This window comes from Haemaphysalis longicornis, unplaced genomic scaffold, assembly GCF_048455015.1.
Source record: "Haemaphysalis longicornis isolate Haplotype H1 unplaced genomic scaffold, Haemaphysalis longicornis Haplotype H1 scaffold_5, whole genome shotgun sequence".
NCBI classification, from domain to species: Eukaryota; Metazoa; Arthropoda; class Arachnida; order Ixodida; family Ixodidae; genus Haemaphysalis; species Haemaphysalis longicornis.
The window spans coordinates 153,060,967-153,073,743 of record NW_027526385.1 but is presented as its reverse complement, the minus strand read 5'-3'; the positions used below and the strand labels follow the sequence as shown (position 1 = coordinate 153,073,743).

Sequence of the window (12,777 nt, the reverse complement as noted above, 5' to 3'; positions counted from 1 at the left end):
CGGTACCTTCGCCCTCCGGACTGTGTTTTGGTTCTGTCGGAGTCCTTCTTTTAAGTTGTATGTTTCTTTAATGTGGGCCCAATCGGTTGTACATTGCACGGAAGGCTAGTTGTATAGTCCATATTCAATAGCGAGGCACGCATGCAGGCAACCATGCGAGTGCGCCGTAAGCGTGAGGAAAGGAGGCGATGTACAAAACTGTTGTGGCTAGGACGTCAGGGTGATTTTATGCCCGCAGGAATGTACCCCCGCTACAGAGGGGCAGCCACAAAGCCACCATCATGGTGGTGATGATGATGATGATCATCATCATCCGTCATCACTGGTTGCGTCGGGCTCCGCTGGATGGTGGTACTTGTCCGTGCTAAGCCATGATATGGGTTGGATATTCCAAGCTGTAGACCGCTGAACGCAAAGTAATGCCTCGACTCCAATGTGAGTGCGATTAATAACAACTCTGTTGACACCACCGTTGAGAATTGGGTTGAAACGGAGCAGAGGACGGACGCCGTTGTTTTATTTTTCTTCTAATGCAAGTAATTGGATTACAACTGCACAGACAACTGCGAGGCCTGGAACCGTCGGTTTAGTTAGTAGCTTAGTCGGACACAACCATCTCAGTGTCTGGAATGTCATAGAAGCTCTATATGTGAGGTTTTATCAGTATCTTTGAAATACTGTAGCTTAGTAGCTTAGTCGGACACAACCATCTCAGTGTCTGGAATGTCATAGAAGCTCTATATGTGAGGTTTTATCAGTATCTTTGAAATCGCACAAGAAGGCATTGGAGCTCCACCATAGAAGCGGAGAGCGTCGTCCTGGGTCTAGGACATTTCGGTGCAGGGCACTTCGGTACAGAACGTTTCGGGGCTGACATTTCGGTGTACGCCTATTTCGGTGTACGCACGCTTCAGTGCACGTACCTTTTGGTGCAGGGACATTTCCGTGCGCAAACATTTCGGCGACCGAATTACCGGGTGCTTGTTTGTTTGAAACAGCGTTATATTTTTGTTTTCGCTTAACATGGGTTATGGACAACACTCTAGAGTAGCGATTGCATTTTAGATTGATGCCGGCTTCGATTTTTACCAGGTATGTTTAGAGACTGAACTTTTGTACATTTTTCTTTTGTACCTCGTTCAGGTAACACCTGCTATACAGCCATCTCATTGAATTCTTTCGGCATGTTTATTTTTTATTTAGGACAAGGCGTTACTTATGTTCGCTCTTTTGAGGGGCATGCAAATCAGCTAAGGCAATTATCCGGTGTCTACGATGGCTGCTGGATTTTTTTAGATTTTTTTCTAAAATAAATGCACACTGTAGAGTCCCTACCCAAACCTTTACAACCATTCGTTTGCCCCCAGAAATGCAGACAATCTTATGACGAGTTTATTTAGGCTGCGCTGCCATGCTAAAATGAATTTCGAGACACTGTTCTCGCCAGCCTCTTTTCACAGAGAAGTCCAGGATATTGTCACGGAGAAAGATCCGGCCTTTTGGAAACAGCTGCAGCTTCTATAACTCCTCAATGCTTATCAAGTGCGCACGGGCTGTGCGTAGAAATACCACCCATTCTGTTCGGTCAAACGAACCTCTGATTTAAATTTACGTGCTTAATTTCATCTCATTTTAATTTTTTGTCCCCCCCCCGTCTTTAGGTTTTAATCATCCCCAGATTTCTTTTTCGGTCATATTATGTTCAATTTCCTGAGAAAATCTTACAGGCATAGCGGTGATTATACAGTCTCCGAAGCGTCACTGAATTGATGCAAGTGAAAGTGATACATTAGGCATGAGCTCACAACCTCTCTATTGCACAACAAAAAGCCACCTGACAATCCCCTGAGGACACAATGACAAGGATCGTTGGCGCCTGTCGCCCCCATCGAGTGACAAGCTTGCTGGCTGCACTCTTCTGCGCATCGCGGTCACACCGATGGCGCCCCTCTAGAGGAATCGCTTCCTTCGCTTTCTGTCGGATGCCCCGTACATTGTAAGAGGGAAAAAATTTGAATAGGGTGGTTTTGCGGGAGCCGCAAAAGTCGTGTTCAAGTTTCCAATGTCCGGTTTACACATTGTAGAAGCAGAAGTGACACCCCCCCAATCTCCTTCTCATTGAGATGCTCCGGCGAGAAGGCTTTGTTGAAGCCGAGAAGACCCTTTATTCGGCAAGCAGCTGCCCGAATCTGAGCAGGGACTTCGAACGACGAGGATGATGATCGAGCGTTGCGCGCCCAGGCGATGATGTGCTGATTATGAACGGGTGAGGTAAGAAGACGAAGACGACACCATGATGGCAAATAAATGGAGGGAAAACGATGAAGGAAACTCGGCGCTCTGAGCTCTGAGTTAGTCCCTTGCACTTATACAAGGGGACTGGTACCCAGCGGTGTTCAGCCCTCCCCCGTACCCTTACACCTTTAGCGATGCCCCTGTAAATACGATTGTTGATTAGCTTATAAGTAGAACCGACACCGAATGCAACGAAGACGAGAATAATAAGAAAATAATGAATAGGAAATGCACGCTTAAGCTAGCTTGTTTCTTTCTTTTTTTTCGCGGTAGTTTTGCTGTGGGGGGGTGGGGTGGAAAAGGAGAGATAGGAATGAACTAGAAGGAGCGACGTCTCCCAACGTTTGGTTAAAAGAAATCAAAGCTCTTCGGTAACACTTGAATTAAAGTACTAGGGTTCTTCACATGAATGTTAAACAAAAAAGAACGTGGAACGGAAGTAAATTAACATTATTTTTTATGTCTATTGTCGAATGGGGTTTTACGCGTTGATTCTCCGCCTGTATTTAGCATTAGTTACCGCGCAGTGCAGCCTAAAACCAATTCTCGAACGAAATGTCATATCATCCGACGAAATTAAAATAAAGCTAAGGCGTTAAAATAATGTCTGGGACATCCCATGCACCGAAATGGCTGCACCGAGGCATCCTGCACTAATATGTCCGTGCACCGAAATGTCCGGCCAGCGAAATGTAAATGTAAATATATTTAAAATATACATCTTTAACGCCAAAGCATGAATGAAAGCATCAAGCGAAATGCGATTTAGCGGAGAGTTGCGGTTTCACTTAGGGATAATCAAGGTGCAACTCTCGGCTCAAATTGAATGAGGGTCGGGGCACGAATCGGATGTCACTCGGGGCGCAACTTGGATGTCATTTCGTGTCCCCGTACTCGGCACCTTCGCCATCATGCACGGAGTGGAGATGCAGCCATTTTTCCTGCCTTGGCTTTGGGACCAGTTTTTGCGGGAGCATTTTTTCCTACCTTGCATTTGGGACCATTTTTGCGGAACCATTTCTTCCGGAATCATTTTTTTCAGGACAATTTTTTGCGGGACCATTTTTACAGCCTCACCACGACAGGTCAGGCTGTGAGTTAATTCCCAGATGTTTATAATTATAAACAAGGTCAATGATGATATTATCAAGTATGTAGGAAATTGGGACTCGGTAGATGCGATTAGTAAATGACATATGCTTAGTTTTGGAGTAGTTTAGGGTCATTAGCCAAGACGACCACCATGCATTGATAGCGTTAAGATCGGTTTGCAAAGTTTTTCGGTCGTTATAACAAGAAATTATTCGGTGAATCACACAATCATGAGCAAAAATTCTTATTGGGAAGAGACACAGGATGGCAAGCCAATATATAGATTACAAACAAAAGGGGTCCTAGTACGCTGCCGTGGGAGACTGCGGAGGTTTCATGTTTGAAAAAAGAGGTACGATTGTTAGCGGATGGGCACTGTGTTTGCTACGAAAGAAAACCTTTTTCCAATAATAAAATATTCAAGTGATGTTAAGCTGAGAAAGTTAGAGCGAGCAGCCTGTGTTGGGGAACACATTCGAAAGCTTTGAAAAAATTAAGAAAAGTAGCGTCAACTTATGATCCACCGGAGAGAGGTGAATGAATGTCACGAATGAACCCGGCTAGCTGTGTGTCACAATAGTACCCTCGGCTAAACCGGGTTGGTATTTATGTATAATCTTATGATTCTCCAGGTAGTTAATAATTTATGTGTATTATATGTTCCAGGAGTTTACGAATGTTCCTTGTTAACGAATGGGGCGAGAGTTTAGGGGTGAAAAACATTCTCCGGATTTGAAGATGGGAAAGACTTTTGCAACTCGCCAGACATGAGGGATGCAACCTGGTGATAAGGATCGGGAAAGAAGAGCAAACAGTATGGGACCGCTTTTAGCTAATAAATGTTTGAGTATTTTGTTATTGAAGCCTGCTTCACCGCTGTTTTGCGAGTTTTCCTGGCGTACAGATGCCAGTGGCCCCGGTAGATGCTTTTTGACTTCACTCAAAGCAAAACCTGCGTTTCGTCTGGCAATGCACCCCTTTACCATCATTATCATCAGCCTATCTCCGCTCACTCCAGGGCAAAGGCCTCTCCCATTAATCTCCAACTACCCTGGTCCTGTGCCAACTGTGACCAATTTATCCCCGCAAACTTCTTGATCTCATCTGCCCATCTAGCTTTCCGCCGCCCTCTGCAACGCTTGCCTTCTCTAGGGATCCACTCTGTTCCCCTAATGACCGACGGTTATCTTGCCTTCGCATAACATGCCCTGCCCACATCAATTTCTACTTAATTTCTACCAATATGTCCTTTACACACGTTTGTTCCTGACTCACTCCGCTCTCTTTTTGTCTCTTAATGTTGCGCCTATAATCTTCCGCTCCCTTGCCTGCTGAGTCGTCCTCAATTTAAGTGGTACCCTCTTACAAAGCTTCCAAGCTTCTTCCCCGTAGATGAGTACCGGTAAGATGTAGCTGTCATGCACTCTTCTTCAGGGACAATGGTAGGCTGCTATTCATTATCTGTACCACTTCACCTGGCTCTAAACAAGTTCAATTCACGTCAACTCGCTGTGGTATCGTGGTAAACGAAGCGTGTAGTTGCCGTGGGTGGTCGCTCGAGTTTTGATCCGGTTGACGATGCTGGGTGTGGCCACATTTTGCGGAAGTGCCATACGTTTAGCTTTTACCGCGGACCAACTTTCTTTCTGAGCCAATGCTGAATATGTGCTTTGCAGTCGACTTAGTATGTGCTTCTTCAAGAGCCACAGTGTGGTATGGTGCATTATCCATGACCACAGCACTGTTGCTCGGTATGTTTGGTGAAGTTCGTAAAAAGGTTGTCGATGAATCCCTTTTCAAAGTATTTTTCATCTGTCTCAGAGTTGTGTCCGCATTGTTCCCCTGCTTCGCCTGGAAGTAGTGAGCAGCTTCTGGGACAAAACCTCTTTCACTGATCGCAGCATCTAAAAATTGGCTCCTTTGCCTGGGGGCGCAGCCAATTCAGTTGTCAGACCTTCAAGGAGAGCATCATGAGATGATGCTTTCCTCGAAAAAAAGACGTATCTTTATTGTGCCTTGCGTTAGTACATTTTTTTCTATGAGGCACGAGGCCCCTGCACAAAGCAAAAAAAACGAGGGCAAACATTAGCGCATGCAAGCACGCATACCCGCTGCACAACCACAATTGTTAGCCTAATCATAAAAGCAAATACTGCCCAGGGGGACATGAGGTAGTAAAGATACAAATATCATTCATATGAATCATCAATTTTTGTTGTTACAAATTATCACGCTTGCTGCTCTTTCATTAGCAGCTTTTGAGTATCAACCGAGAAAAAAATGTCGGCGTTACTGTTTCCTTGACTGGGGTCAAATTTCACACGCTGTGACATTTGGCCGTCAACTTTGCGTCATGGTAAGTTTGGATGTGACACTTGCCTTATTCGGTAAGAATTCCTTCGCAGTCCTCATCACTTGCGGCGGCTTCAAACAATATTATACCACGTTTTCAGCAGTGGTGTCGGCTTGTATCTTTCAGAGACATGGGCGCTATACAGTGAAAGTTAATTACTTCCCGCAGTGACGACGAGACGGCTCTATCCACAACAATAATACGACAGCTTTGGCTGATTTGTTGGTTTGGCTTATTGCACCAAACTGTGGAGATTAGGGAAATAAACCCTGACTGATTTAGGCAGGCTAACAAAACAAGAGTCGTCGGGAAATGCGACCTCTGTGCAAACGTTCAGCCGAAACAACCACTTGGCTGAAGTGATTTTTTTCGGTTTCTGATTCAGATGTAATGCTCTTTATTTCGATGATGAAGTTGCATGCTAACACCAAGCGTTACATGAAGGCAGTCCAAACGTGCTGCGAGAGAAAATATGCCAATAACAGTTCCCAGCTGCCCTGTCTTGGGAATTCCTTGATCTCCCGCAGGTACAGGCAGCGCCAGGCAATGATGTCGCGGTGCTCGATCAGTGAACGTTTCCGTGTTGTTTTATCAAACGTGAAGCCGATATCCTAGATTAATCTTCACAAGGTTGTTTTCCTGTGGTTCGGCAAGTTATCTTCGTTGGAAGCTTTTCGGACGTTCTTCACTGTTAGGATCTCCTTCTTAGTGTAGATGCTGGGCACTTTCGAATGCATGGAATGCACGATGGAGCTGTCATGTATGAGGGTTTGCGAGCTCGAAATATTCACGCCAGTAGTTTTTTTTTTCTTTTAAGATATCAAAGGCTCACGCAGGATCTTCGTCTTCAATTTCTGATGGTACGGTGACTCGGGGAGATACTCCGGTGTTCTCTCTCGCAAAACTCAGCACTTCCGAGGCAGATATCTCCGGAAAACGCATCTTGGTACGGGTGTACACATCGTACAAACCATCGAAGAATGTACGAACAATGTGCGAACAATGCATGAACCCTCCAAAAACGTGTACAGGAGAGGTGGTGGAGGCATTGAAGCTGGACGCCATTTTTTCGACACGGAATGAGAGTAAAGAAAACGTGGCGGCCATGCTAGCGCACAAATTGAAAAACAGATCAGAAAAAAAGCGATTGTTTTTCGGCAATACGGCCATCGTTTTCAATCTGATGACAAATGTTTATGCGTTAAGGTTAACGGCGATATATTTATTGCTTCTCGCTCATCGCAAGCGACGCACTACTTTTGGACGTGGAAGTACACACCGCGAACAAGCCGAAGCGTTGCCAGTGTTGCATTTGATGTATGAAACGGAGTATAATACAGCGCACGCTACAAAGATTCTCGCCTCGGGTTCGATCGTGCCAAGCAGTAATGTCGGGTCGCCACTCGCCACACATGGCAATCGCTCCGAGATGACGATATCGCATTGGGGAACTGCGTTTAATGCGTGGAATACTACAATACAACAGCTCTGGTAAAACACACCTAGCCTTCGGGAAAGGAGGGTGTACCTGTCGGTCGTCCGCGGGAATCCACAGAGCGTTTGTTCTTCCAGTGAGTCAGCAGCTGTATTTCCAACGGCGGAAGGCTCTGAGAGCTCGGGGTGGTCGACTGCAGTGAAGACGTGGGTGGACCAGAAAGGACAGGCTAAGCTAGCCATAACTACTCAAATAACCTGCGCAAGAAGGTACCGCGAAGTAAGTGGGTGCATGCAAAACCGACCTCCAGTAAGCATAGATTCCACGCAGGTAATTTGGCTATGTTGTATACCAGGCTTCTATTTTTAGAATCGTCGATTCAAAACGGTTTTATTGTGTTGTGTTAAATTCTAACTATAGCTATTGTATGCTAGTCTTGGGGAATATTACAGCCTCAAGTGTAAACGCGGTAACTGTATTATAGAAAAGCGATTCGCATTCACGAAAATGTACATTTCTTGGAGCGAAGGAGCCGCTCTCTCACGCAAGTAAAATATGAAAGCGAGATATATGTATGGTTACAACCAGAAGCTCAGTTACGGCAGTGCATTATAAGTTTGTTATGCTTACACCGAGTTCCTTTAAATTAAGAGTGATATCATTGTTTTTGCGAAAACCCACCTCCTCTAGCAAATTATTTGCCTCTGCTTGCTATAAAAGCCAGGCAATCCAGAAGTTGAGGTAACAATATACAGTTTGTTTCATGTAATACTTTGAATCACTTGCTTACTTTATGTGTGGTGAGCTGTGATTGCTGTGCGTGTTGAACCACTCAGCATACAGGCAAATCAGCAGGTGTGTGTGTGCACACCCCAAAATTTGCACCAAACTCCCATACCCCACTTTTTTGTCTAAACCCTTTTGAAATACGCTCGTGTGTTTTTTCTGCCTATGTGTTGTGTGTATTTATACCATCGCATAGCCTTATCTGCATTCCATGGCTTTATTGGGACTTCATGTTTGTGGGCATTCTGTTCAACATGGTGCGTACTTGCTATAGTGCACACAAGTCACAATGACGTGAATATAGTTTATAATCACAATGATAAATACAAAACTGTTGAGAACATGGTTCCTGCTTTATCTCTGCTTAATTTATAGTTTTATGTTTGATAAAGCTATGTGTTTGCTATATCGAGCTCTCTCACTTCTGTCTATGATGTCTCATAATGAGCCTGATTTGCTTAGATGTTCCGCCTGTGTCACCCCTTTTTTATTTCGGTCAGGTGGATGGTGATATTACAGTCCCAGAAACCAATCCCGACGCCGCTACAGCAAAACGTGCTCCTTCCAGGGCGAAACCAGTTCACTAACTTGAAGAGCTCAACATGGGTAGCTCGTCGTCAACTGAATCCCAGAAGCCCATCAATGAAGGTAAGAAAACACAGATATGAAATCAATTTCGGCTCTATTATTTATTAAGTGCGAAGCACTTCTTAGTCGGGCCTACTCCTGCTTCCACTGCCGTCCTCCGTCCGCAGCCTAGCAACGGAGCTAGCTAGCGTGCCTGGCAACGGCGCCGGATTTCCGACGCGTGAGGGCGCTCGCATAGCGCCTCCTCTCCCCCCTCGCCTACTCTCCTAAAGCCCCTTTACTACTCTCCAGCTCGCAACACCCTCTCTCGGCGCGCCAGCCAGGCCACTACACTATATATATAAAAAAAAAACAGCATCCGGCGCCAGGTTACGATCCGAGGACTTTGCGGCCGCAGCGCGACGCTCTACCAACTAAGCCACGGACGCGACGCTGATATCAATGTTAGTAACGCGCCTTATATCTTTAACGCATTCAAACTACGTCGTCAGCGGCGTGCGTTGGCGACTCAGCGGCGTTATAGCGGCTTGATAACTGCGTGGTGTACACGTGATACTACAAACCCGATGGAAGAGATGGAAGAGAAGGCAGCGAGGCGGTGGGCTGCGGGGGCCGAGCGCAAGCGCCGCAAGCGGGCCGACAACCGTGCATTCGCACTTTCACATTCTCCCCCTCGGGGAAATGCGGGGGAATTTTTTGTTTCACAAGCGGCCACTTTTAGTTAGTGAAATGAAGGATGCTGTTGAAAAAACAAGAATTGGATGACGAGAAGGAAGAAAAATTTGAGGGACACAACAATGCCGGAGGTCAGCTTACTTAACACTGGTCATTAACTCTGGAGCATGTGTATTGATGAAAATCACCCAGCGTATTGGAACACTGCGAACACATTGTAGCACATAGAATTGGGCAGCGGCTCTTCTGTGCTCTTCTTATTGCCTCATCGGGGGTTGTGCAATTAACCTTATTGTAGAAATTACTTCTCACTTACCTCTAATCTAAGGGAAAGGACCCCTCGGCAACCATTTTAACAAACATGCTTCAAAATCTCGTACACACAAGGGTACGGTGCAACAAAATTCTATATTTTATGCACAAGCAAGTATGTATTCAAAATTGATGAAGCCGGTAGTGCTACCCTTGAATCTGCAAAATATCGGACCACCGTTGAAGCCCTAAACTTGCAGTACCTCCCATTATTCGACAAGGCCTTGTTGAAACAGGGCGTGCACAGGCTCATGAGAGGCGAAGAATAGCTCCTGTGGCGAAGCTCGCTTGCTCGGGACAGCGCAAATGTAGATAGCTTTCAAGCGCCCCAATGTTTTCCCTTCTGATGGCTGCTCTAAGGAACGTTTGGGTTGTTCGTGTCGTCACTTTTTTGTCTGTGCTTGTAGTCTCTGAGATGAACGCTGGTATTACTGTCAAGGCAGCCCAAATTCTTTGTCGGGTGCCCCCTGTTAGAGAGTGATACATTTTAGGGTTTGGACTTATTGTAGACTTCGGTTTTTCGGGGTTAATGAAGGGCCTGTTATTTGTGTGTGGAAGTTTGTGCGTACTGTTTGTCTTGGCCAACAAGTGTAAAAGTGGATAGGGCTATATTTGTGGTGGTACCGAGCTCTATCTCTATTTTTTGCACATCAGCGTTCACGGGCTGATTGATGTGTTTTTGTTGTTTGGGTTCACAAAAAAGAACTTCGGCGATTTCGTAATTGCCATGTGAATACTGGCAAAACAGCGGAGCTGGTGGTCTTCACTAGGTTCAACTTGGCATTTCTTAGATCGGCCCGTGTCTTAAGATTAAGAATTAAAAAACATCTTTTCTCTATGCAAACTCAGTTATATCAAAGTTCACCATCCACCTTCCTAAAGACCAAAATCCAAACTGCGAAAGTTCGAAGCCAAAGTCTCCTTAGCCAGGAAGCGCTAGGAAGCCAAAGGAAATTCTAAGCGTCTCGAATGTAATATTTGCGCAATTTGACAGACGCCGGGTTCATAACTGAAGGCACCATGGTTCGATTTCCACCACGGGAAGCGTTATTTTCTTGAGGCACGTAATAGTGTGTTCCTTGCTCCCTCGCCACTTTTCTCAAACTTTTTGGGACAGCATTTTCTCACTCCACTTCGCCGAGCAGAAATTTCTCTTAACGATGCGTACAGACAGAACTCAAGCTTAACAGCTCCAGCCCTAAAACTTTGGGGCCTGGATTAACCTCTAGTCCGCCCAACAACAGTAGCAGCTTTGACAGTGTTTGCAAATGTGAAAATGTGCATTGTAAAACACCAAAACCACTATGAGCATAGGAGTTGTAGAAACACATGGCTGTTAGTTTTTTTCTCGGAAGAGGAGTCGGGTGAACGTACCTGCGCAATCAATGCGAAGGGCGCGAATGGTATCCGCATGTAGCCACAACTGTCAAGCCTGAAAAGACACAGAAAGAGAGCAAACTTTATTCGGCAGCTCACGTTCGAGTTGCGGAGGTATGATACCTCGGATGAACGGGATGTTCCGCAGTCCTCCGACGGTAGCTGGCTTGGCGGTGGTGCTCAAAGAGTTTCAATGTTTCAAAGAGTTTCAATGAGTGACACAATGCGGGCGGTAGATTTTCGGAGGTGCGGCCCAGCTATAACAGGACTTGGGAATATCAGGGGTAAAGGGTGTGTGGAAAGAAATGTGGGAGACGAGGTGGGTCGCACACAACGCCGATACGTGTGTTCCTTATACGGATAGACATTGTATACCTGACAGTGCGGACGGCGCGGTGACTGCTTTATGTAGTGGAGAAAGATCTCAGTGGAGGGACAATGTCCGCGCGTATCTAATGTGTGTAGCGTGTCTTCGCGGCGAATTTTGATGCGGAGAGAAGTAGCATTCTTTGTGTCCGGGGGTTGCCCTGATGTGCTCGGCGCTTTTATGATGCATCGCTCTATACACTTTTGGATTGTATTCTTAGGCCATGGCTGAGGGCTGCCCTGGAAATGAGCTTCACGGGAAAGAGCGTGATCTCGGTAATTGCCATTTATACATTGATGGCCACTGATCCCGTCAAGGAAAACCTGTAGGTGGCGAAGAGCTTGCGTATATGTACTCTGGTTAGTGGGGACAGGGGCTGGAATGTCATACATGGCGACGCTTCGTATGGCTCTCTGGCTGTCCGGGCGGTCTCTATTGTGGTTGGTATGATGCTGGCGAAGTGTAAAGGCTTCTCGATGGCTGCAGCTGTGGGCGAGGAGACTATGGTGGGATGCCGTACACAAGCTGCGCGGGGTCAACTGATGTCGTCGTCGTTGTATATTCCACAAAACGGGCGTCCGTGTAGGAGTTGTCATGGGTTAGTTCTGACAGGTGTTGAGCGTGAAATGCTCGGCGTTTTCCTCCTAGCTGAACTCATATTTTGGTCACTCATTATTGGTATGCTCTCCTAGGGTGGCGGCGGGTTGTAATCGGTGGAAAGGGGTTGGTGGAGTACCCAAGACGCGAAAAATATGCTGTCCTTGCATTGGAATTGTCGAACGGGGGTGCTGCACTTCATAATAAAACAACGCTTCTTCTTGAAGAGTGTTTTGGAAGGCCGCGTCATTACATAATGCCGTGGCGGCGTTAAGAGGCCCTCCCACTTCTGTACCGATGCATTTTCTCATGGCTGTTTCTATTTTATTGGCTTTTGTTTTGGTACGGCACCGAAAAGAGTATTTGTATGGGTAAATTTTTACCCATACAAGGATGGGTAAATTTTTACGGTCAGAGTGATGAGATTGCAATATTGATTAGTTTTGTTGGTGCAGTTGTCCAATACAACTACATATTCCGATATGTCGTCTGAGCAAGTGAGTCCGACGGAGGCCGCGTTGTATTGTGTGTTTCTACTTGCCAGAGCTACCCCTTGTACACCACAGTATGACGATGTCAGCTTGCATGGCATGTTGACGATTTGGGATGGCGTTAAGCTTGTCGGGAACATTTGTCACCAGATTGAAGAGAGTTGGTGACAATATGAATCCTTGGGGTGTGCTTCTATGAACCGGGTAAGCCTAAGATAGTTTCCCACCCAGTCCCAACGTGCATAAGGCGCTGTCTCTGAAACAATTTTTGATGTAATTGAATATACGGATACCCAGTGTAGTTTTCTTGACGCTGAGAAGTATCGGTTCATGCAACACCTTGTAGAAAGTTGTTTAATATCTACTCCCACAATGGTGCGTAATTGAGCTTTACTTGGCAGCGCGTATA

General features: G+C 45.9%; 1 protein-coding gene across 8 annotated transcripts in view; it reads left to right on the top strand.

Annotated features, from left to right (window-relative positions):
• LOC144138760 (uncharacterized) overlaps positions 1-12,777 on the top strand; it is a 127,175-nt gene that overhangs the window by 11,395 nt on the left and 103,003 nt on the right. For 6 of the 8 annotated variants that reach the window (XR_013315963.1, XM_077671169.1, XM_077671171.1 and 3 more), the window contains one exon: positions 8,462-8,609. Coding sequence is in view for 7 of the 8 variants with exons in the window: in XM_077671169.1 (XP_077527295.1) it covers positions 8,564-8,609 (46 nt within the window). In the remaining variant the exon portion in view is untranslated. The remainder of the gene's footprint in view (positions 1-8,461; positions 8,610-12,777) is intronic. The other 2 variants (XM_077671175.1, XM_077671174.1) reach the window with 1 other exon arrangement.